At 42.5% G+C, this 26,137-nt stretch overlaps 2 protein-coding genes across 2 annotated transcripts; one reads left to right on the top strand and one right to left on the bottom strand.

The window, feature by feature from the left end:
* Positions 1-1,052: 1,052 nt before the first annotated feature.
* On the bottom strand, positions 1,053-14,640 carry LOC306961317 (uncharacterized protein). Its single transcript, XM_079554011.1, has 9 exons — positions 14,486-14,640; positions 9,020-9,096; positions 8,793-8,841; positions 7,525-7,828; positions 7,022-7,093; positions 6,055-6,926; positions 3,555-4,384; positions 2,820-3,044; positions 1,053-1,358 (listed from the first exon to the last, which is right to left on the bottom strand). The coding sequence occupies exons 1-9, from the start codon at positions 14,566-14,568 to the stop codon at positions 1,105-1,107; spliced, it is 2,766 nt and encodes a 921-aa protein (XP_079410137.1). The 5' UTR covers positions 14,569-14,640; the 3' UTR covers positions 1,053-1,104.
* A 5,620-nt stretch (positions 14,641-20,260) lies between these two features.
* dhx15 (DEAH (Asp-Glu-Ala-His) box helicase 15) lies at positions 20,261-25,814 on the top strand. The gene is made up of 14 exons (XM_079554443.1): positions 20,261-20,423; positions 21,222-21,558; positions 21,666-21,859; positions 21,950-22,109; positions 22,194-22,412; positions 22,489-22,656; positions 22,737-22,823; positions 22,902-23,051; positions 23,126-23,234; positions 23,299-23,490; positions 23,955-24,077; positions 24,773-24,963; positions 25,034-25,203; positions 25,328-25,814. Exons 1-14 carry the CDS (start codon positions 20,359-20,361, stop codon positions 25,443-25,445), a joined length of 2,283 nt encoding a protein of 760 aa, XP_079410569.1. The 5' UTR covers positions 20,261-20,358; the 3' UTR covers positions 25,446-25,814.
* The last annotated feature ends 323 nt before the right edge of the window (positions 25,815-26,137 follow it).

The raw sequence follows: 26,137 nt of genomic DNA, 5'->3' as shown, positions 1-26,137 counted from the left end.
TATGTTGTTTATTTGTGATAAAAAGTTGTATTAATAACAATAATAATAATAAAGTGTGGGGGGTTGGGCCATACTATAGTGATAACATCAACATGCCATAAATACATAAATGCCCGATTCTGAACTCATCAATGTGAGGGTCTGAACGTATTCTGTTGCATAAAATAAGATGTTAGCCAGATAGTTAACAAAGTATTCGTTCAGTATGAATAAATACATAAATAAATGAAACCCTGCTCTTCTTTTCACGAGCATGTAGGCCTAAAAAGAAGAAGCGAATTAAAGTCCTTTTGATTTGGGCGATGTCAGCCTCCCCTAATGTTCAGATAGTGAACTGCAGGCAACAAAGCAAAAGTACAAAACAAAACATGAAAACACATTTTATTTTCTATATATACATATTTATATAATTACAAAAATACACAACAAGTCAGGTTATATTTCTGTGTTCTATTTACAGCTGTACAGAAACGTCCGTGGACTGGCCATGATATTTTATCACTTGAGTTTCATTTGAAAGATTTCTTGGTCATTGGGCACATTGAGCGGTCTCCTGTTGCAGTACACAAACAAAGCCGGACAAAAACACACGCACACCAACAAACAAACAAACCCATTTCTTATCGCATCACCTCCCAGGTTATTGGCAGCTGGGCAAATATGGATAATTAACTTCTTTATATAAAAAAAGAAAATACAGACGTCAACAAGAGAACAGATGTTTTATCATGACAGAAATTGGTACAAAACAAACTTTTTAATTTCCTGTTGTTGTTTTTTTACCCTCTTACCCTCCTCCTTAATCGAGCGCATTTTCTCCAGTTCAGTTTTACCCAAATCTAAAGGCTTGGTCTTTTTCCTCGCATTGTTGCCACATTGTCGTCACTTTTTGGCTATTCTTTCATTGCTTTTTGTTGCGTTTTTGTCACATTTTTCGTCACTTTCCTATCACTTTTTGTTGGATTTTCATCCTCGGTTTTGTCTTTTTTTTGTTGGTATTCTGACACTTTTTTTTCAAGAAGCTTTTAGACTTGGGTAAAGCTAAACTCGGTTCAGGTGGTTAATGAAGCCATTTCTCACTATCATCATCAGTCTTGTCTCCCGTCAGCAGACAGACAGAGGCTGCAGCTGTGTCTCTCGTCTCTGGATCTTCTTTAACAGCTGAATGCGGTTGTGGCAGTAGAACTTGACCGCCCTCCAGTCGCGGTGGTTGTCGACGAGCAGCGGGCTGTTCTGCAGGCAGCGCTCACAGTCGGCTTTGGCAGGAACTCGAAGCTCAGTGATGTTTTGGTTCAGATGCTCCTCCACCGCCGCGCGCTCTGCTTCAGACCAGGGACGCTTCAGGACACCACGCTTCCCTGTGGCAGCAGAACATGCTTTGAGAAAATGAATTACAACTATTGTGCTAATTGTGCTCCACTACCATCATTTATAATGGCTCTACACGCCTGTCTGCGTGGTTTGAACTTGTCAGTCAAAACTAAACCTGAACTGAATAGGTTGGTGAGCATGGCACAAAATGTTACAGTAGAAAAGACCATCCATCATTATTTACAGCAGATATTTAACCCTTGTGCCATCCTCAAATTTTGCATTATTCGTGACTCTTGTGTACAAAAATGTACACTCCTAAAAAAGGTAATAAATCCCTGTACATTTTCTCCCTCTTTTTGCATAAATCTCCTAAACTACATCATGTCTTTTCCAAAATGCCAAATTCAGTAATTATAACCCTTTAAATGCCAGTTTTATTATGTAAACTTTTTTTTTTTAATGTCTTAACCAAAACACATTTGGTCGTGAGGATTTGTTTGCCTGTGTGTGTTTTATGAAATATACGTTCAGTATATTCTAAGAATCAGCAAGTGATTTATCAACAATGTTTTTTGTGAAGATTTTTACAGTCTAGATCAGTGGGGAACATCATAATGAGTCATTAATACTGATGGAGAAAATTCACTATTTTGATAATTAGACAGATGCTTGCAAACCAAAGGGGAACACGGAAGTAAATGTGTATTGAGCTGATTTTCAGCTGTAAATTACTATTGCACAAAAGTACACATCCAATAGTGTCCTTCATTTGGTCAAGGATCCTTTGCCTCAGAGCTGGTAACTTTTTTGTTCCACAACCCTGAGGATCAATTAAGACATTCCAAATGATTGTCTTATTGCATCTCACCTTGATGGGAGCTTATGCAGCTCAACAATCCGACCACGTTGAAATTATTATTGTTATTAGATTTGGTCTTTTAAAGGCATGTGGTCTTAAATTTTTGATCAGCTGCAACACAGCCCATTTCAGTTTAATGTTTGTTTTCAATAAAACACTTGCTCAACATTGTTTGTTGTTTCACTCCCTTTTCTTATTGTTGCTTATTGAAGTTCTACTTGGAACCTGGTTAAGATCCAATAATGCAAAATAAAGTAAATTTTTTGGCCATTTTTCAAGTGGTCTTAAAATTTTGATTGTGAGTGTTCATATACTTAAATCTTTGAAGGAATGTCAGGCCAATATAGTTAATTAAACCCATAATGGACATTTAAAGGGCATGATTCATAAAGTCTTCCAGCACCAGATGCCAAAGATTGCCTTTGGAATTAGGTAAACCTTGTTTGCATTTGTCCCTTCTCTGCATTTTCAAAATGTATTTTGTTACTCAATAAAAAATATCAAGACATTTAGTCATAGTTTTACTCAATAAATACAGACAAAACTAATTATGGACAACAAAATTCACACTGCTCTGAAATGGATAGAGGATTTAATTGACAAACTTCATATTGATGAACTGCACGTATAATAGCTGTACACATACCTGTGCCCCTTCGACTGGTAGGTGAAGGAAGGATTAGCAAAGGATCTGAAGGAACTTGTGTAATTTTGGGCTTTTTGCTGCGTTTGTTATTCTTGATCTTGACATTTGACAGAGCAGGAGCCGGGGTCTGTGAAAGGGTTGACTCTGAAGGCTCTGCTTTCTCTTTCACAGTTTCTCCATCGGACTCTCTCTCTGAATACGCGTCGCCCGAGTTCTCTGACATCACTGCGAAGAAGACATACAGGAAGGTTTCTATGTCAACACAGTGCTACCCAAGACACTTGTACATTTCTATTTCTGCCAGTAACTCTCTCAATAACCACTTTGATTTGGTGAGATCAATCATACCATCATATGATTTTATAAGACACACCTGTTTTTATAATGCACCTCCAGGATTTGCAACTGTTGGGTGAGTAATAATCCCTGTTGATAAATAGTTTTGAAAAGTTTTTGCATCATGATTGAGTGCTCGAATTAACAAAACTCTTTGAAAATACAGTAACGTTTGGTCTCGAATTTACTATAACAGGGACAATCTGCAAAGAGTCAACGAGGCTTGCAGCTTGACATGACAGGCGGGGGGTCCTGAAGCCGTACCAGTTGAAAACTACTGATCTATACATAATACCAGCGTTTTATTATATATATATATATATAAAAAAGGTAACATTTGAAAAAGTGGTCAGAGAACAAAATCTAAAGCCCTGAACTGAGCAGCCACTCCTAACTCACCATCCAGCTCCAGACAGATGTGGTTGAGACTCATGCCTCTGAAGAGTACCCCATCCCGCTCTCCGCACAGCACCACCCGGCCCACTCTGCCCATCAGTCCCGGGTCTTGGCCAATGTCGGTGCAGTTTTGAATCACATGGTACTCTCTCTCCAGAAAGCGCTCCAGCCTTTCCACAGCGATGGACTTGGGCTGCCCAGGCTCCTCCCCCTCTCCCAGGAGGAGGAGCTGGGAGAGGATTCCCACCTGCCTCCGCACTTTTGCCTGAGTCAGAGTGCGGGGGTTACGGATACCACTGGAGCGGGCCAAGCTACGGAGCAGTTCAATGCCTCGGAGCGGGGTGGCTGGGGAGTGGTATGGCCGCGCGAACATATAGGGATTAATGGGTTCCACACCGACGCCTTCGCGAGTCTGTAAGAGGAGCTCCAGACATGGCTCACAGTTAGGAGGGAGAATAAGCGGCTGAATCCGTCCACGTTTACCCTGAACACCCACTCTGGGCAGGTGGGTCAGTACCAGGCGCTCAAATGGGGAGAGAGAGGCCTCCAGGGGGGTAAGAGCGGGCGGGGCACCAGGTGGGACGGGGACAGGACACTGAGGAATGACGCGAGTGCGGTACTCGGAGATCAAGAGTTTGGAGACCTCACATTCACGGCGTCTGTTGTACAGTATGAGAAGTGACAGGCTGGAGTGGCACAAAAGTCTCCAGGCCTCGGCTGACTGCAGCTGCCGGGACAGAGACAGGAAGGCCGAGTGCTGCAGTCGTCGCAGGTAAAGAACTAGCGACGACAAGGAGGAGAGGAGAGGCAGCATGTGGGGACGTCCCGGAGAGCTGCAAGAGGAGACACAGACGGTTGAAATAAGAACATACAAGAATCCTCATGGGACTGCGGATGGAAATTGGCCTTGAGCTAAATCCGGCATATTTACAGCACTAGTTGTCTGTTCATTAATATGCACTGTCCCATTCAAATAAATTAATAAATGAAATGAATACAGGATTTACCGCTGAACACTATCAAAGCCCCATTCAGTGTGCAAATATCTAAAGTCATCTGTTCATGCAACTAACATACCTTTTCTCTATTTTTAAGTTGCTTCATAATTCAAGTACATTATTGATAGAACTGTCAGACGTGTGCGGTTTGGAAATTGTAAATGTATCAACTTTTATAATGCTTTTCCACCTACATCGGCACTCAAAGCCCTTTACAGCATGAAACCACTCACCCATTCACGCTCTCTCATTCATCCACCAGTGTATGCTGACACTGGAGAAGTGTCTTGCCCAAGGACACAACAGTTAGGAGGCGCATTGAGTTGCCTTGTGTACGAAATGCGCGGAATAAATAAAGTTGCCTTGCCTTGCCTTAGGAGGGAGAACAAGCGGCCCGCTCTACAAACTGTGCCACTGTTGCCCCGACAACAACACAGCGGATTCATCTCATGGTGGTCACATCTAATTTGACATTTGCTACTCTTTTTTTTTGCATTTTGGAAGAAACATGTACATTTTGGTAACCAGACAGTGCAAATACTTAGAGTTAGACTTAAAGGAATAGGCCACCGTTTTTAAATACTGAGATATGTTCTTACCTTAGCTTAGACGAGTTGAGCATAGCTGTCTGGTCTTTACGAGTGCGCTCAGTCACGTAAACAGAGCACAGAAGGTGTTAGCATGTAGCCTCTCTTCTCATCTATGGATCCAAAACGGAGGTGAAGCTAGAAGCGACCAAGTTCTTCCACGTTTTCCCTATTCAAATATGGTTATATGAGCCTGTACACAATCCAAGTATAGTCACACAAAATTAAACATGTCGATTTTCTAAGCAGATTAGCAGATACTACGCCTTGCAATATAGTAGTAGTATAGTTCCCCGTTTAATTCGCTTAGAAAATCGACTATACTTGGATCGTGTACAGGCTCATGTAGCTGTATTAAAATAGGGAAAATGTGGAAGAGCTTGGTCGCTTCTAACTTCACCTCTGTTTGGATCCATAGATGCGAAGAGGAGAGACTAAATGCTAACGTTGTCTGTGCTCTGTTTACGTGACTGAGCGCACGCATAAAGACCAGACAGCTACGCATCAACTCGTCTAAGCAAAGGTAAGAACATATCTCAGCATTTAAAAAACGGTCCCCAATTCCTTTAAAGGCCCTTTTGTTTACACTGAGAGCAAGTAAATTCAATTGTCTGTTGTGGTCCAAAGTAATTCCTAAACATGTCTAACATCTCAATTCTTAACAGTAATGAGTTTATAATGGTTTTATATAAGCACATTTTACAACTGGCACGGTCACTTTTCAAGGTCACTGACACAGAAATGCTATGGCCTCCAAGTTTATGATACAAACGCTTTATAATTAAATGCACAGTATTTTTTTCCACAATTATCTCCTTTTATAATAATTTGAAGAAGGACAAAATTAACTTTGTTCCACTAGTTGAATAAAATCTGGTATAGGGCCTTTAATTAACAACAGCAAAAAGACTTCAGTACCTTAATGGCGTTTCTGTTTCTTCAGTCCCACTGTCATACTCAGCATCATATTCTATGTCATCTGCCTCCATTTTAGTGGATGGACTCTGAGCAGAAGCAGTCTCCCCTTTTGTTCCTTTCGGTCCGGAATCCGCTCCCTCCTCGTCCTCCATGTCTGTCTTTGACCTCTTCTTCCCCCCTTTCCTCGGAGGGGTCCGAGCTGCAGAAGTTGGGCTTCTCTTCATGACCGGACCGGCCATCGCGCTTAGTGTTGAAGGAGTGGTGAGTGGACACATGGCGGGCGAAGGATGAGCTTCTGTTACCGTGGGTGGATTTGGTGACTGGTCCTGAGCATCTGCCTCCCCTGACGGCTTTGCTTGCAGTGGGAAATGGGAGCGTGTAACATCAGAAAGGGTGCTCTGGGCCTGTAAGTGAGGCATCTTTGTGTATCTCTCCACCAGGGCTGAGCACACCTCTGGCTGATGGGCGTGATGCTTGTCCAAGTGACGGCCCAGGGAACGGAAATGGCGCCCGCAAAACTCACAGGTCTGGGTCCGGTGAGGACCTTTAAACTTTGCTGAAGATGAGGAGGAGGGTGAAGAAAGCAGCGGCAGTGGAAGAGATTCCGACATAGGACTGTTTTGGTCGTGAGGAACATGGCTGACTGTGGTCTGCTGAGCACGGCCGGGCGATGTCCGATGGGGGGTCCTTTTCTTTGAGAGAGTGCTTCTGTGCTTCTTCCGGCGCTGGGGTGTTCGTCCTTGTGGACTGGTGTCTTCTTCCTCCCGCTCTGAGCCACTGCCATCAGACATCAGAGAGGCTGACGGAGAAAGGGGCCATGAGGATGTAACCGGCTCTTGGTGTGGGACAGTCAGCGGGAGAGGCTCGTCCTCCTGCAAGAACAATGCCACGTGCAATAATGAATGGAAAAACTAAATTAAAGTTAATAACACTTTTAATTGTTGGTTGTTATCGCTAAAACGTTTACCTTTTTGACTTTGCCGTTTTCTGCTTCAAAGTTAGATTCCATTTGTGTTGGGGACAAACTTCCTCGGAATCCCTATATGAAAAAGAGAGGACAAATTAAATTAAAACATTCAAAAATAAGTTTTGATTCTGAATAGCAATAGCAAAACCATATTTATCCATATTGTTGTGATTCTCCTTTTAATGAGTGGGAAAAGGATGAAACCTATAATCATGGTTACTGTTGCTACTCTGCCATATGTACAAAATGAACTATAGTGCTAAGCCATTGCCATAGTAACTCCACTGTAGAATGTATACCTTGCGAATAGGGATTGTGTTGTCATACTGAATTAATAACTCAGTTTGTGTAATTAAAAACAAATCAAAATTTAGCATTCCCTTTAAAGCATTTTGACACTATTCACGAGTAGTTAACTGTTCCACCACCCTTTCCTGAACTTTTATGGTTTGGTTGGTATAAATCTATGGACGATGCGAGTGTAATAATGACATAACACTGACCAGGCTTTCTCCCCACTCAATCAGACTATAGTCCACGGTGATCTCCTCTCCTTTTGCGATGTCTTGGATGGCGATAACCACAAGACGAACTTGATTTCCACAGTGGACCTCCCGGATGCGACAGTTGGGTGCAGGAGGAGAACTAAAGGTGTGTCCTGGGACAGAGGGGGTGGCCTGTGGGGGTGATGCAGAGCTGACAGGAGGAGGAGTCTGAGCAGAGATTGCTGCTGTAGGGAGTGGAGAAGAGGCAGGTGTAGCTGGTGTGGAGAAAGAACTGCTCTTGAAACCAAAGGGGACTTTAGGACTGAAAGAAATGAACAGTAAACACCTGTCAATGTCAATTATTTTAATATGTGCATGTTTACATTTGTTTCTGAGGTTTCTGCAGTTATGTTTAGTGTTACAAAGTTTGATCAAAGTAGCTGGTGCTGTTGGCTTCATCAAATCAGGACCTACACCGTCTACTAGGGCAATTTTCTGCAGTGAAGTGACAGGGATGAATATCAGCACCCCCAAATCCGAGGCTATGGTTTTCCACTGGCCGGAAAATGGTGGCTTTCCGTCTCCAGTTCAGTGGGGAGTCCTTGCCTCAAGTGGAGGACTTCATGTATCTCAAGGACTTGTTCTCCATCCCATTCCAAGAAGGAGCTAAGATGAGACAGGGGCAAAGCTCTCGATTTGTGTTGGTTGATCTGCGTTCCTACCCTCACCTATGCTCATGAGATCTGGGTAATGACCGAAACGACAAGATTGCCGATACAAGCGGTCAAAATGAGTTGCCTTTGCAGGGTGGCTGGGAGCTGCCTTAGAGATACAGTGAGGAGCTCAGTCATCCGGGAGGAGCTCCTGGTCGCCTTCCTGGGGAGCCGTTCCAGGCCTCTCCCAGTTTGAGGAGGCCCTGGAAAGACCCAGGACAAACTGGAGGGACCATGTCTCTGAGCTGGCCTGGGATCACCTCGGGACCAGAAGAGCAGGAGAGTCAGGGCATCTCTGCCTCTCTCTTACAGCTATAATGTAATTGCAAATCTAAATGCCTTCCTTTTTTATGTATGGTGATGATAAAGCACACCAGACACATTTTATGCTCCAGGTGGCATAAAATATAATTCACCCACTTTAAATGCTTTGAGTATTTACCATAAAAAATGGGGCAAGAAAGACAGATTCTCATAAATTATAAAACTACCAAAATGACAACATAACATTGACACAGGATTAGCACTGGATAATTGTTTTTGAAATTATATTTCTAGATAACAGAAACTTACAGTTTGTGAGGAGACACGGTCTTATTTTTATTCACTGCAGCTCCTTTACCTACAGAACAACAGGAAAAGTCACTATATTGAAGATTTGGTAATAAACAACATCCAAACTTGTAAACAACATTGATCCACTTAAACAACTTTTAGGTTCAAAGAAGACTCGCACATTATAACAGGCCATGGATCCTTCAGGCTGGGGTCAAAAACTGATTTTTAAACACACCACACACCTTGTACAGCGCCTTCTCTGGAGTCACGCACAAACACTTTGACAGGGGTCCCCTTTCGTTTCCTCCCACATCCACGCCTGAACAGACACAAGTTGGTGGATTAGTTGTGAATTATTAGTTAGTTGGTTAGTTAGTTAGCACAATATACTTTCGTCATCGATCACATCACTCATTATTCTATTTCACTTGAGTCATGAAACTAAAACATGCATAGTTTACCCGCTAGGTCCTAACTGAGGTGCCGACTGAAGATCTGCTCACCTTTTATGACAGGTGAATTATTACTTATTTGATTTATGCTTTAGCTTGGTGTCTTTTTTTGGTGAACACCCTGTTATAATATAGGTGTATTTCAGACCCGGTTTAGTCCTGATTTGTTTAGGCCCGCTGGTACTCGGTGTGAGAGGTTTGAGAACCACTGCCCTGAGGTCATGATTGAAGGATGCGTCAAATGAAAAGGACAACATTTCTCTGTGGGGACAGTGAAGTCTACCAATACAAATGCAGTACAAAGACTATTTTTAGCAGCTTTTTTATGTTAGAAAGTAATACGTAAAATGGGGATATCAAAACATGTACAGCAAAATAAATGGAAAAGAGCTTAGATGCTGGCTATAGTATATTGATCTACCTAGCTAGATATGGTCTGCATTGCTTCTTAGATGTAACAACAACTAACAACAACATTTTTCCTAATCAAGTGTTTGTGTGTGTGTGTGTGTGTGTGTGTGTGTGTGTGTGTGTGTGTGTGTGTGTGTGTGTGTGTGTGTGTGTGTGTGTGTGTGTGTGTGTGTGTGTGTGTGTGTGTGTGTGTGTGTGTGTGTGTGTGTGTGTGTGTAAAATGTGAGCTAAACTGGACCTGGACCTACAAACATTACCTGACTGTTTTCCTGGAAAAACGTCTACACTGTTTTTGCATGTGCCCGCTCCTGATACTAGAGTGTTTCGGGATCTTTGACACCAGCCAAATACCGCCTTCTACACCACAGCCTTTACAACCATCTCTGCTGACTCTCTTGTTTCTCCTCTTTCTGTACCTTCTTCACTTGTACTAATGCAGCCACTGAACACACACAAAAACACACAAACAAACGCACACTCTGCACAGTCCACATGTGCATGCACACACAGCCCCGACACCCTCCCCCCTCTCTGGCCCAGACACACACAGAAGGCACGCAAACAGGCTCTCAGTCACACACCCCTCCCCATCAGTCAGACACACTCACACACTCACACACACACACACACACACACACACACACATGCAAACACACACACACACACACTCACACACACACACACACACGCCCACACCCACACACACACACACACACTGCGCACAAATATCTTCTCCCTCTCTCCTCCCTCACCCAGCTCACACACTCCCTCCCCCTATTAACACTGTACACACACACGCACGCACGCACACACACACACACACACACACACACACACACACACACACACACACACACACACACACACACACACACACACACACACACACACACATGCATGCACACACACTTCTCTCAAATATCCAAGCCACAATATCACGTTCCAGCTTGGAAACACACACTTTTCTCCACAAAGAAAAGCATTCTCACACTTGCTAAACAGTAACAACACATCAGAGCGCATTCTATACAGAGACCCAAGTGCGCACGCAGAGGACACACATGACATACAAGGCAGCCAGCCATTGTCACGCAACATTGTCACTCCCATATATGTTTGGATTAGATTCAGATGCACTTACACAGGAGGGGAGATTACGGAGATTCTGTGATATTGGTCATGGAGTCCTACAATGGCTGTATGAATCTGACAAACAGTATTTGAAAATGTCAGGTCTTTGGAGTGAAGGGTGAGAACAAGAGTTCAGGGCAGCTATAGATGCTAAGGGACAGTTCCTCAGACAATTACTGTAAGTTGACCTGGTGCACTGCAGTCAAAAAGTATGTGCATTTTTATATATTTAGGAATTCAATCAGTTCAATGGCTGCCCAAAGTGTGGAAAGCAACCATAACTTTACAAGTATGTGCAACAGAAGAAGTTGAACTGAATTGACTTGTCAGATTTTTAGTCTATACCATACAGTATAATTCAAAAGTCACTTTTTTTAAATGGACAAGTGCCAAATAAAGATAGCTTTCATTTGATGTTGTGGTGCCAGTTCTTACACATTATTTAAAATGAAATTGTGCAAAAACTGTACTTTTAAAATTTGGGGCTAAAATTGAAAACACAAAGGTCTATTTGGGATTAGTGTGTCCACTTTTCTCATGCACACAAATGTCCCACCTGCTTTTCTGCACACAGGAAAAGAACATGCACTAACCGAACCACCAGCTTCACATGCACACACAATCACACACCAAGAAGCCTCACAACTAAACCCGATAGGCCAACACACGCCCTCCACATACATAGAGGCCAGTCCACCATACCACCCTCTTGCTATATTGCACATGCCCACGCACACACATTGCCTGTACACACACAAAAAAGTCCTTCCCTCTTTCATAAACAAAGTAGATGCATAAACACACACAGCAGTAGCACACACTGCGCTTGTCTGGGATCTACACACACCTCCCTTCCTGACTGACTGCAGAAAACACACACTGCCACTGCACAAACACACAAACTGCACACACACACGCACACGCACACACACACGCTCACACGCACACACACACACACACACACGCACACACACACACACACACACACACACACACACACACACACACACACACACACACACACACACACACACACACACACACACACAGCATATGCACCAGCTACCAAGCCTTATTTTTCTGTTTCCAAGCCACTCTCTCTCACACACACTCCCCCCTCCCTCTCTGCTCCTGTGCTGACACACACACTCGTATGGACCCACACACACACACATACACACACACACACACACACACATACACACACACACACACACACACACACACACGTGCAAGCGCGCACACACACACACACGGCCACTGTCACATCCCCTCCCTTCTCCACTCTCCGACTCACTCTATGCACAACACACACCTCCTCATGCTGCACGCAACAGCTCATCTCTCTCTCTCTCTCTCTCTCTCTCTCTCTGTCTCTCTAAGCCACACACACACACACACACACACACACGCACACACACACACACACACCGACCAACATGTCTGCTTTCCTTAAAGATAGAGACACACAGTTTCCTTTGGCACCTCATAGTTTACAAATTAGCCCAAATATATAAGAACAGCAACCCAATAACCCACATGTGTCTATTGGCAACTAAATGACCCAGTATACATCTCTAAAGTAGCTAAAGTTGAAGCACTAAAGCAATAGTCTTCCCTCTGCTGAATGTTTCCCAAATGTGGATTGGGGTGATTTGTGAATAGCAACTTTTAAAAATCAGGCTAAAAACAGACTTTGATTGTAGGACTTGACCAGTCATGAGCCGGGACAGGGACACGGGGACACAGGGACACACACACGCACGCACGCACACACACGCACGCACGCACACACACGCACGCACGCACGCACGCACACACGCACGCACACACGCACACACACACACACACACACACACGCGCACGCACGCACACACGCACGCACGCACGCACGCACACACGCACGCACGCACGCACGCACGTACGCACGCACACACGCACGCACGCACGCACGCACACACGCACACACGTACGCACGCACACGCACACACACACACACACACACACACACGCACGCACACACGCACGCACGCACGCACACACGTACGCACGCACACGCACACACACACACACACACACACACACACACACACACACACACACACACACACACACACACACACACACACACACACAACATGATTCCCTCCCCCACTCTCTTCACGCACACATAGGCTACACTCACACACACGCCCTTCATAGCCTCTCCATCTTCTCTCTGTGCACAGTAAACAGACCTCTACACACCAGCCAGTCGTGACAGATGTATGTGGATGCATGTTTAGATAGTATTTTCATTCATTTCATTTGACAGCCAACTTCCACATCAGTATTAGCAGTTCCCAAGGGATTACCTGTCATGTAACAACAACAGGACATGCTAATAGGCTCTGTAGATAGAAACCACCAGTTTGAAAGAGGCTGATGGACTGAGTGCTGCAGTTGCTCATTCCTCCATCTACGTCTATATCATACAGACAGACAGTACAAGCTTTAAGGCAGCACTTCCTGGGTCTTCTGGTGACCTGTAGAGCATTGAAAAACAGTATAGGCTGACCATTTGAAATCAGTGAAAACAAGAACATGCTGTAAAACAGTTTCACACTAATACTACCTTCTCAGCATGCACTGGCTTACTGCGCACTCTTTTAGCCACAACACACACATGCACACACACACACACACACACACACACACACACACACACACACACACACACACACACACACGCACGGCTCCACCTCCCATTGCACTCTCACACACATTACTCCTGCCACTGCTGTAACACTGCACAGATGCACGTACACACACGTGAACCCCCGCCCTCTCTCTCTCTCTCTCTCTCTCTCTCTCTCTCTCTCTCTCTCTCTCTCTCTCTCTCTCTCTCTCTCTCTCTCTTTCCTCCTCCACACACACTTCCACACTGTCTCTGTCACGCACACACTCCGCTCCCCCCCTTCCATGCATCTCTCACTCACACACAACACAACACACCGCTGCTCCTTTCTCTCCCACGCCCCCCTCCCATGTGCGCGCGCGTCTTTCTCTAATACACACACACACACACACACACACACACACACACACACACACACACACACACACACACACACACACACACACACACACACACACACACACACACACACACACACACTGCATACAAGGCTCACACAGTATCCATGGAGTGTGTGACTAAGCTTTGATAATTCGCAATTGTAAGGATCTGCATCCTTGATGACTTTCAACAGGTGAAAACTCAATATTAATAAATAAAAAGGCTTAAATCTTGAGCGTCAAAATGTGCGAACTAAAAAAAGACAAACACAGGTCATTGTGATGCTGTTGTGTAACTGTAATTTTATATAGCCTAATTAATGGCCGTCGAATCACCCCTAAAAATACAAGCTACATTCAGGGAAGTCAGTGTGAAACGTGCGCGCACTTGGGCAGGCGCAGACTGTGGCACGCGCGTACACACCTCTCCGCTGCTTTGTGAGGGAGGGATCAACCTGAGAGTAAAACCGTATTAAGAGTCAAAGTCTGTCTGTTATTATTGTAAAACTGTGCTAAAAGTGACCACAATGCGAATCCTTATGAAACAACTCAAAAAGAATAGCTAGAAAGAAACAGCATGCGATGCGCGCACCCCTACCAAGTCACCCGGTAGTGTGTCAGTGCGTTTCGATGAATAAGTTTGACTGAAGCACTCACCCTCGCAACGACAGAGTTGTTTTAAGCCCGTCTCCTTCACCTTGTACCCGGTGTTCAAATAGCGAGTGCACAGTCTCGTCCATCTCCACAGCTCCGCTGCACCGAGCTGCTCACTCCACATGAGCCGCTCAACTCGCTCAAACCTCGGTTGTCCCGGCCAGTACCACTGCGCAAGAGCGAGGGGAGAGCGCAACTGAACAATTGAACTAAGCAGCCTGTTTACAGTGTGGAAGCATTCGCATCAGTCTTAATCTGTGAAATAGTGGCACGTTTATAAAGATATGTTACATAAAAGTCACAAAAGCTATTACTGCTTTACAAACAGCCTATTATTAAAAAAAAATAAAAATAAAATAGTTGGCCAAATAGGACATGGGCGCAGTCACCCAGCCGAGGGAAAAACAAACGGTCTGCACGATTGCCTAGTCCTACTGTATCGTTAGTTATAGTTGTATAATTAGCAAACATGCATTAACATTAGGCTGTATGACCCTGACATACCTACAGTAATGTTGTTCATTAATAGCAAATAGCCTATTAAGAAAATTATCAATAAAACTCCCACAGCCTGTTTAGAGCATTTTTAAAAGAATCGTTCCCATAACAACTAAACTGAGCTCATTTAATTTATGCTTTGGTATTTTAACCCTTCTTGGAAACACTTTACATTACGGGCCGGTAAATCCGTGGTACTTACAGTGATAATTACTAGTAATGACAGTGGTACTTTTTGTGGTACTAAAAGTGTTAATTACCAATAATTAGGGTTAGGATTAGGGTCAGGGAGACACAGAGTTACCACTGCATCTCTAACTCTTAGTAATGAAGGTTGTACTTCTAATTACTTTGGTACTTTAATTGATAGTTTCTAGTACTTACAGTGGTACTTATTGGTAATTCAAGGATACTACAGCATCAATTCATAGGTAGTAAATGTGGATTGTGTGACTATAAAACAATATAAAGCAGCATTAGGGAAAACAAGAAGTACAACCTTCATTACTAAGAGTTACCACTGTATCTAGAAGTATCGCAGTACATACCTTTTAAGTACCACAATAAGTACCTAGAATTACCATTGCAAGTACCACTGTAAGTACAACTGTAATTACCACTGTAAGTACCACTGTAAGTACCACTGCGATTACCATTGTAAGTACCATTGTAATTACCATTGTAAGTACCACTGTAAGTACAACTGTAATTACCACTGTAAGTACCACTGTAAGTACCACTGCGATTACCATTGTAAGTACCATTGTAATTACCATTGTAAGTACCACTGTAAGTACAACTGTAATTACCACTGTAAGTACCACTGTAAGTACAACTGTAAGTACCACTGTAAGTACAACTGTAATTACCACTGTAAGTACAACTGTAATTACCACTGTAATTACCATTGTAATTACCACTGTAAGTACCACTGTAAGTACCACTGTAAGTACAACTGTAAGTACCACTGTAAGTACCACTGTAATTACCACTGTAAGTACAACTGTAATTACCACTGTAATTACCATTGTAATTACCACTGTAAGTACCACTGTAAGTACAACTGTAAGTACCACTGTAAGTACAACTGTAATTACCACTGTAAGTACAACTGTAATTACCACTGTAATTACCATTGTAATTACCACTGTAAGTACCACTGTAATTACCACTGTAAGTACAACTGTAATTACCACTGTAATTACCATTGTAATTACCACTGTAAGTACCACTGTAAGTACCACTGTAAGTACAACTGTAAGTACCACTGTAAGTACCACTGTAATTACCACTGTAAGTACAACTGTAATTACCACTGTAATTACCATTGTAATTACCACTGTAAGTACCACTGTAAGTACCACTGTAAGTACAACTGTAATTACCACTGTAATTACCATTGTAATTACCACTGTAAGTACCACTGTAAGTACAACTGTAAGTACCACTGTAAGTACCACTGTAATTACCACTGTAAGTACCACTGTAAGTACCACTGTAAGTACCATGCACTTACCGGCCCGTAATGTAAAGTTTTTTTATTGTACCTGATTTGACATATGTGGTACTTCAAAGATCCAATAGTTTACGAGGTGGAGGCTGTTTGTGAAAAGAATGGGAACCAGCAGATTTCTTTCTGTACCAGTGACAACATAGATTATAAAGTCACATTTTGTGTGTTGTTTCATTGTTTTTGTTATAATGGCTGAAGACAGTTTCTTAATAAAATGTTTACGATCACTGCATTTGAGTATTATATACAGTAGATCATAACCTACTTACAAGGGACACAATAAAAGAGAGAGAGAGAGAAGATATTGTGTTTTTCCAGATGAAAGCAATTATTTGACGGAAGATAAGATAGAACTTTATTGACCTCACAATGGAGAAATTCACTTGTTATCAGCTCTAAAAGATAGATACGTAGATTATTGATCCGGAAAGAAATTGTGCAAAGGGGCTGCAAATAGTCAGGAAAAGGTGCAATCACAGAACAGGATAATGAGCAAATAAGTAAACAGGTGTATCTTATGTACAGAGGTGGGTGTTCAGTTACATCTTTTTTGAAGAAACTATTATTAGAGTAGTTATATCATTCAGTACTTAATTCTACTTTAGTAGTATTGTAATAACCCCTAACCCTGTTGTAAAGTATCTTTAGTCTTACTTTAGGTGGAAAAAAACGTACGTGTGACACTGCGAGTACATTTTAAAGTTAAAGTTAAAGTTTCATGCCCCTGTTCTTCAGAAATACATGTTTTTCATACTCCTTTTTTGCATTTTCTTTGGAAATATTATAATTGTCACATTACATGTATTGTTTCTCATAATGTATGTTACAACATAAATCTGAATTTTACCCTCAAACAGTTACTCAGTACTCACAGTACTCAAGCTGATCATTTTCTCCAAGTACTTTATATCATACCGCCTATGCTCTGCCCAATCCCGTCAGACCTTGGAAGCTAAGCAGGGAAGGGCCTGGTCGGTACTTGGATGGGAGACCGTTTGGTAACACCAGGAAGCCTAGCGAATGTAATGCGTGAGTGAGTGGTGGTGGTCGGAGGGGCCGATGGCGCAGACTGGTTGCCTCGCTTCCGTCAGTCTACCCCAGGGCAGCTGTGGCTACAATAGTAGCTTACCACCACCGAGTATGGCGTGAATGAATAATGCAATGTAAAGCGTCTTTGAGTGTCCAGAAAAGCGCTATATAAAACCAATGCATTATTATCTATTTATTTATTTATGTTGCTTTTACTTGAGTTTTAATTTTGGTCACAATTTTTTTACTTGTACTTGATTAAAATTATATCAAAGAACCGTTACTATTACTGGAGTGAATATTTTTGCTACTATCCTCCTTTGCCTATATATGTACAATGAATAATAAAAACTTGCTGCTCAGCTCCTCTACAGTCCCGTGCAGTGTTGGACATTTATCTTGACACTACATTTGCCTGAATCGATGACGGTAGATGTTAGCGTTCTCTACTCCGATGTTGGACCAGCAAACTGCAGCAAACCAGCTGGAGCTCAGCACAGAGTGGAGGTGAGTGAGGATGCACCACTCCATGGTCTTCATGAGGTGAGAGGCTTAGGCACAGGAGGGCCTCCTTAAAAGGTGAAAAGGTGAAAAGGTCAGGCCTCTTTACCAATATGAGATGAAAATATTGTCGGCATAGTAACGCAGCGGTTAGTGCTCGTGCTTCACAGCTAGAAAGTCCCGGGTTCGATTCCCACCTGGATGGGGCCTTTCTGTGTGGAGTTTGCATGTTCTCCTCGTGTCTGCCTTGGTTTCCTCTGGATACTCCAGTTTCCCCTACCACTTAAAACATGTGCAATAGGTGAATCCTTCAGCCAGGTGACTCTGACCATCAGCCTGGCTCAAATTCTGGAGATGAGTCCCTAGGTGCACCACTGCAGGTCGTCCCAGCGGCGTCAAAGAATGGTTCAAATGCTCACTCACTCACTCACTCACGCTACTATCAAATAGGCAAAGCAGGTGACAGTCTGCACCTAAGAGCCAAATGTTTCTTGTAAGATTAGTTTGGTGGATCTCAAGGGGTGGACTTTAATTCTAATTCGGTTGTTTGTGTGAGTGCACCGTATATTCCAGCTCCATGGTATAGTTATATTTAAAACAGAACACAAACTCATTGCTCTTAGAATAAACAACACTACAGTGTACACACATACAGCCCTCACACTCTAGTGCTTATAGACAGACTCTAGCACACAGAGGACACATGCACACACACACGCACACACACGCACACACACACACACACACACACACACACACACACACACACACACACATAGACAGACAGACACACACGCACACACACACACACACACATAGACAGACACACACACGCACACACACACCGCATTCATTTCCCTTTCATTCAGCAGTGCACATATTGTACTGCAGCAACACACACCCTTCCCCCTAGATCTCTGTCAGACTCACACACAACTACACACACACATTCCCTCCTACGCAGCACACACTCTCACACACTCTCACACACTCTCACACACACTCCAGCACCCCTCCCCACTCTATCCATGTCTTTCTATCTTTGCAAGGACACTACATTGACATTATGCATTCCTCATCCTGTGTTACCTATAACCCCAATAATTCCGCCGTAGTAGTGTGTGCTTTACCCAACTGCCGCCCCGAGAGTGATTCTAATTATGAAGTTCAGTGAACATTGGAGGACCAGTGAATCAGTACAAGAGATAAACTGTGGAGTAAAACAAACGTTGCCTAAAGTAATTATATGTGGTATAGGCTATAGTAAATGCAAGATGATTTGAAAACATTGACGCTGCAACACAACGTTGAGGCTCCACACTGCTCCCTCCTCTGTCTCTCCCCTGCCTGTCTCACTGTCTCTCACAAGCACTCACTCCTCCTGCCCCTTTTCCCCTTCTTTTTTTCATCTCTCTCTCCTTCTCTCTGTCTCTCTCTCTCTCTCACACACACACACACACGCACACACACACACACACACACACACACACACACACACACACACACACACACACACACACACACACACACACACACACACACACACACACACACACACACACACACACACACACACACACACACACACACACACACACACACACACACACACACACACACACACACACACACACACGCCATCATCTCCTCTTCCACTACACCCTAACAACCACAGGCTGTGTGTCTCTGTAAATAAGGAAGCAAGCCGTAGCAATCTGCAAAATAGCAAATGACTTTGTGGTCCAGTGGCATCTATATCCTATATAACATATAGGATGTTGATCCTATATAAGCATACATGATTGCATAGGCTATTAATTGAAATCCATTAATTGACCAAATTAATTGCAATTAGGTGGCCGATATCCATCTTCAACAATCAAACAAACAAACATGGCCTTTTAGTTGATGGAGTAGCCTAATGTGAAAGTGTTCAACCAGTTCAATGTTGACAATTCTGTGACACACCAAAACAAATAGACCATAGGCTATATACATTCAATATTATAGCCTATACTTTTTTTTGTTATGACCAAGAAGAAGAAGAAGAAGGAGACGAAAACAGGGAGAGAAAGTGTTTTAATCTTGCTCGAATACGGTATGTAGTTTATAAGAATCATCATCACCAGAAGAGGTCGCCAAAGAAGCACGAACAGAGGCACGGAGTAACAGAGCGCCTTGGACAGAGTAAGGGTTTGTTGCCAGTAGGGGGCAGTGTCAGCGAAAATCCATCGGAAAGAACCGGAAGAAGAGACTTTGGCAGTAATCAGGAACATCTTTCATCGGGCCGGTAATTTACAATTGCATTATTGTAAATCACAGAGACATACCCAAGATGTCCAAACGACATCGCCTCGATTTGGGGGATGAGTATTTCTCCAACAAGAAGCGGTCCGAAGGGTAAGTCTCTTCTCTTTAGTGATTGTGTCTGCCATGACGTTAGAGGCTAATGCTAGCCGACTGTGTTAGCTTGTGCTGGTTTACTTGGCTAACAACCACCACAGACAAACTGCTTCTAGCTACAAGAATATCATCTATGCGCACAGTTACAACATTGCTAAAATATCTATCTGCGGGACCACCTGCTGTGATTGTATGTATCACGAATTATGCAAGTGTGTCTAAAGGCGGCATTAGCAAAATAGCGTAGCTAGCGTCAGCGTATCCTCAGCGTTGTGGCACGTGTGGGTGCTATAGGCTGTGCATTGTGCAGTGCTGAAACTCACAGCTTTATGCACTCAAACGTTTGAAACTATTGCAGATATATTGGACAAAGTGGTACCAAACAATGTCTTAAATGTTACGGCACCTTTTGTCTGTCTCATGTGCTGTTCACGGGATTGTGTCGGCAAAACCACAACGATTTCTGGTTTACTTGTCCATTTCAAAATATAATAACATAATAATAATAACTAATGTAGATTTTAAAATGTAAAATCTGGAGTTATTGTTCACATAGAGGCATTTTGACATGTGTATGAGGGGTTGATGCACAGGTATTTTCTATGCATTTAATTTTTCAATTGCTATTTAGCTTTGTGTGTTTTCTATGGAGAATATTGCTTACTGTCTTACATGGCATCTTTCTATGGTGACGTTCAATTTTTAACACAAATGCCAAACTTACAAATGTATTTATATGTAATTGATATGAAAATTCAAAAACTTGTGTTAATCCCCCCCCCTCCCTGTCCACAGCAGAGACCGGGACCGTGATCGGGACCGTGAAGATCGCTCTAGGGACAGGGACCGGGACAGAGACCGAGATAGGGAGCGAGATCGGGACAGAGACTCTAAGCCCCCCAGTGTCTCTCCCAACATCACAGGCTCCAGTCTTCCCGTCCTCAAACAAATGGCTGTGAATCAGCAGATCAACCCTTTCACCAACCTGCCTCACACACCGCGCTACTACGAAATCCTGAAGAAGAGGCTACAGCTGCCCGTGTGGGAATACAAAGAGAGCTTCAATGACATCATCACACGGCATCAGAGTTTTGTCCTCGTGGGAGAAACTGGATCAGGAAAAACAACACAGGTTATCATGAATCGATCAAAAACAGTCCTTTCTCTTAACCAAATATATAGAATATATTGCACATTATATTATATATATATATTATTAACTATTGTATGAATATGTAGATTCCTCAGTGGTGTGTGGATATGGTTAGAGGACAGGCTGGTCCTAAGAGAGCAGTTGCTTGTACCCAGCCCAGAAGAGTGGCAGCCATGAGTGTGGCTCAAAGGGTGGCTGACGAAATGGATGTGATGCTTGGACAGGAAGTTGGCTATTCTATTAGATTTGAAGATTGCAGCTCGGCTAAAACTATTTTGAAGTAAGCATTTTCCCCCATTGCATTGGAATGCATTTTACTTATGAGAATTCCCATTTTCTAGATTTGACATTTTGCATTATTTTTCCTCAGGTACATGACCGATGGTATGCTGCTTAGGGAAGCTATGAATGATCCTCTATTGGAGCGTTATGGAGTTATAATTTTGGACGAGGCTCATGAGCGAACACTTGCAACAGACATTCTGATGGGCGTCCTCAAGGAGGTGGTGCGTCAGAGGCAAGATCTAAAGGTATATTTCAACTGAATGATAATGTTTGCTATAAAACATGTGTTAGATGATCTTTTCATAAAGAAATGTTCTCCCGTTGTGTAGGTTATTGTCATGAGTGCCACACTAGATGCCGGCAAGTTCCAGGTCTACTTTGACAACTGTCCTCTGCTGACTATTCCTGGACGTACACATCCTGTAGAGATCTTCTACACACCCGAGCCAGAGAGAGACTACCTCGAGGCAGCTATACGCACTGTCATCCAGATTCATATGTGTGAGGAAGATGAGGGAGATTGTCTTCTGTTTCTCACTGGTCAAGAGGTAAAGTAATTATTTGCAACTGCACTAATATCTGCTTTTTTTCCATGTAATTTACCATCTACTGTTTGTTTTACAGGAAATAGATGAGGCATGCAAACGGATCAAGCGTGAGGTCGATGATCTAGGACCTGAAGTTGGAGACATTAAAATCATTCCTCTGTATTCCACTTTACCACCACAGCAGCAACAACGGATCTTTGAGCCACCTCCACCAAGAAAACCTAATGGCGCAATTGGAAGAAAAGTAGGTCAATAACACATATAATATAAAAAGTAAAAAATAAATTGGATATATTTGTATTGCATGTTTCTTTTCCTTTACAGGTTGTGGTATCGACTAACATTGCAGAAACATCTCTGACAATTGATGGTGTTGTATTTGTGATAGACCCAGGTTTTGCCAAACAAAAGGTAGATGGCAATTCATACTAGGATTGATTTATTTTTAATATATTTTTTACATTCTAAATATTCGTTTGGTCCATGCAGGTGTACAATCCTCGCATCAGAGTGGAATCTTTGTTGGTCACAGCCATCAGTAAAGCCTCTGCACAGCAGAGGGCAGGAAGAGCCGGTAGAACCCGGCCAGGGAAATGTTTCCGACTCTATACTGAAAAAGCCTACAAAACCGAGATGCAGGTATGGCACGATTTGATAACTGGGCCTGTATAAACAACAAATAGATTGTCATGCCATGTAACCTCATACCTCAGGACAACACATACCCTGAGATTCTTCGCTCCAACCTGGGTTCAGTTGTGCTGCAGCTGAAAAAGTTGGGTATTGATGATCTGGTTCACTTCGACTTCATGGATCCACCAGGTGAGTATTTTGTTTTATGGATGTTTGTAAATATCATTGTAATTTTAAATCATCTGTTCTTCAGCCCCTGAGACACTGATGAGGGCTCTCGAACTGCTGAATTATCTTGCTGCTCTTAATGATGATGGTGACCTGACGGAGCTGGGATCCATGATGGCAGAGTTTCCATTAGACCCTCAACTGGCAAAGATGGTCATTGCAAGCTGCGAGTTCAACTGCTCCAATGAGATTCTGTCCATCACTGCTATGCTGTCAGGTAATGCCCGCGGCTGGGCTGACAATCTCTTGGCTACACTAGGCCACATCCATTCCCAGCACAGGAAGAAGAATTGGAAATATATTAGAAATATGAAATTTAAATTTTGTAGCATTTTGTTCTTTAAAACTAAACCTTTAGCTTATGCTTTCATTAAGCTGATATTTAATGATTCAATCAGAGTTCACATCTAATATTTTCCTTTTTTTTTTGCCAATTACTAAAGAAAAGGGGGAAAAAACTTAAATTGGACTGCACAGGTTTATACATGGTTAATTGAGCCCATGTACAAAATATCTGTAGCAGGTGATTGCCCTTGAGAAAATTAAACATTGCCTTTGCTAGAGCCCTGTCCCAACAGTGTGCCCAGTGCCCTAGCATTATAGGCTTTTCTGTGTTTTTATATGAATGTTTGACTCATCACTATGGGCGGCTTTGTTGGGGCCCATACCAACCTTGTTTAGTCCCACAGTGTTTTGTGCGCCCCACGGAGGCTAAGAAGGCTGCAGATGAGTCCAAGATGAGGTTTGCTCACATCGATGGAGACCACCTGACTCTGCTCAACGTTTATCACGCCTTCAAACAAAGTAAGCATACGCTCTATAGTGTGATTACTGTAATGTTCGGACTATTCAGAGCACTTGAATATAAACCACACAAACTAAAAAAATATATATATATATACAATTATTTTTACATATATAGGCTGCACCTGTCTATAAGCCGCAAGGTGTCCATGTTGTAACATGAGACATTTGCATATACAGATGGAACAGCAGTAAAATGGTAGTAACACACTTGGTTGAAGAGAAAAAAAAACACTTCCAGGAAAGTCATTGAGTTTGTGGGCATGATGCACAAAAAGACTGTTCGAAACACAATCAAATTAGAGTCTTCCATCATCTCTTCCACCTGTCTGTCTTACTCTTGTGCTTCCTGCTAGAGCACCACTAGAGGGCGTTATGCCCGTAAAAATGTATAAAATGACTGTGGACACTGGTCTATTATAGGTCTACTGTATTATTTTTAATGTATTTATTGCGCATGTTGATTGTGTTGTATGTCTATGGATGTATTGTTTTTTTATTGGGCCCGTACTGGCACCTCTGCAAGTGAAATGGATAAATAAAGTGATTTTGAATTTGAATTTTTAAATAAATAAGCAGAATCGTTCAGGGTTCAAAACGTGTTAAAAAAGAAGTGGCCTGTAGTCCGGAAATTACGGTATATGTTTGTGACTTTTGTACCATGTTTGGATAAATGCATTGGTTGTTTTCTTTAGATCATGAGGCTAACCAGTGGTGCTATGACAACTTTGTAAATTACCGGTCGCTGATGTCGGCGGACAATGTAAGGCAGCAGCTCTCCCGGATTATGGACAGATTTAACCTGCCCCGTCGAAGCACAGAGTTTACAAGCAGAGATTATTACATCAATATCCGCCGAGCTCTGTGCACTGGATTCTTCATGCAGGTCAGCGCACACAGTCTGATCTTCTCACATTATAAAACCAGAGTTTATTCACATCAAATCTTTTTTACAGGTTGCTCATTTGGAGCGTACTGGCCATTACCTCACTGTTAAAGACAACCAAGTGGTTCAGCTGCACCCCTCAACAGTTCTGGACCACAAGCCTGAGTGGGTGCTCTATAACGAGTTTGTCCTGACCACCAAGAACTACATCCGCACTTGCACAGATATTAAACCAGAATGGTACGTTTGTTCAGCTTTATTCTTCTGGAAATATTCCTGCTATAATAATAATGACAATAGCAATAATAATGTAGTTGTGATTTATTTGAGTAACTAATAAGTATTCATAACTTTATCTCTGCAGGTTGGTTAAAATTGCCCCACAGTACTATGAAATGGGTAACTTTCCTCAGTGTGAAGCTAAACGACAGCTGGAGAGAATCATTGCCAAACTTGAGTGCAAAGAGTATTCTCAGTACTGAATAGACATGATGTTCTGGAAAAATGGCATACCATAGTTTTAGACCTTTTGTCTCATTGTATCATTGTATTGTTCATGTCCTCTTTTTGATATTTTATTTTTTCTGTATCCCATAAACAATAGCTCTGTAATTGTAAATAATACCGGATCAAACTAAACGGCAATGGCCCGAATGGATATGAAAAAAGAATTGTGATAATGAGGAATATCAAAACCATAAAAATGTGTTTCCTTTTTAGACAATGCGCTCAGTCATTGTTTTGTGCTTGTTTCTTTAATAAAGGAGCTTTGGCAAAGCGTGAAATGCGCTTTATTTGATAAAATAGCTGCCTTGCACTGTATATTGCCTGATCAAACCATTATTGCGGTTGACTTTAAAGTTTTGGATATGTAAAAATATCTGGGAAAGTGACTGAATTTCACTAATAAAGTACATAAAATGGCAATGCGCCTCCATTTAATTTCTTACATTTAAATAATTACCTAGAGCAAAGTTTGTTGAGAAATATTTGCAGGGTTTTTTTTGGATGGGGAGGACAACTGAACAAGAAAATTTCAGCAGTTTAAAGAGAAAATGATTCAGTAGGGAAGATTTCCTTTTAATGCTCAGAATCAAGAGTATGCAATAAAGTACATACGTCAAAATTGACCAATCTTTAAACTTGAAAGAAAAACAAATAGCAAGTTATTGTG

The sequence above is a fragment of the Gobius niger genome (genome assembly GCF_951799975.1).
Source record: "Gobius niger genome assembly, chromosome: 3".
Taxonomy (NCBI): Eukaryota; Metazoa; Chordata; class Actinopteri; order Gobiiformes; family Gobiidae; genus Gobius; species Gobius niger.
Note: the sequence above shows the minus strand (reverse complement) of the source record. Positions and strands in the feature narration are given on the sequence as shown.

Coding starts and splice junctions, on each gene's coding strand:
- LOC306961317 (XM_079554011.1), bottom strand. CDS start 14,568: ATGGACGAGACTGTGCACTCGCTATTTGAACACCGGGTACAAGGTGAA. Junction 7,829..8,792: donor ACCGTGTCTCCTCACAAACT/GTAAGTTTCTGT, acceptor CATTTCTTTCAG/TCCTAAAGTCCCCTTTGGTT. Junction 7,094..7,524: donor TTGAGTGGGGAGAAAGCCTG/GTCAGTGTTATG, acceptor TTTTTCATATAG/GGATTCCGAGGAAGTTTGTC.
- dhx15 (XM_079554443.1), top strand. CDS start 20,359: ATGTCCAAACGACATCGCCTCGATTTGGGGGATGAGTATTTCTCCAAC. Junction 21,860..21,949: donor TCGGCTAAAACTATTTTGAA/GTAAGCATTTTC, acceptor ATTTTTCCTCAG/GTACATGACCGATGGTATGC. Junction 24,078..24,772: donor TTATCACGCCTTCAAACAAA/GTAAGCATACGC, acceptor TGTTTTCTTTAG/ATCATGAGGCTAACCAGTGG.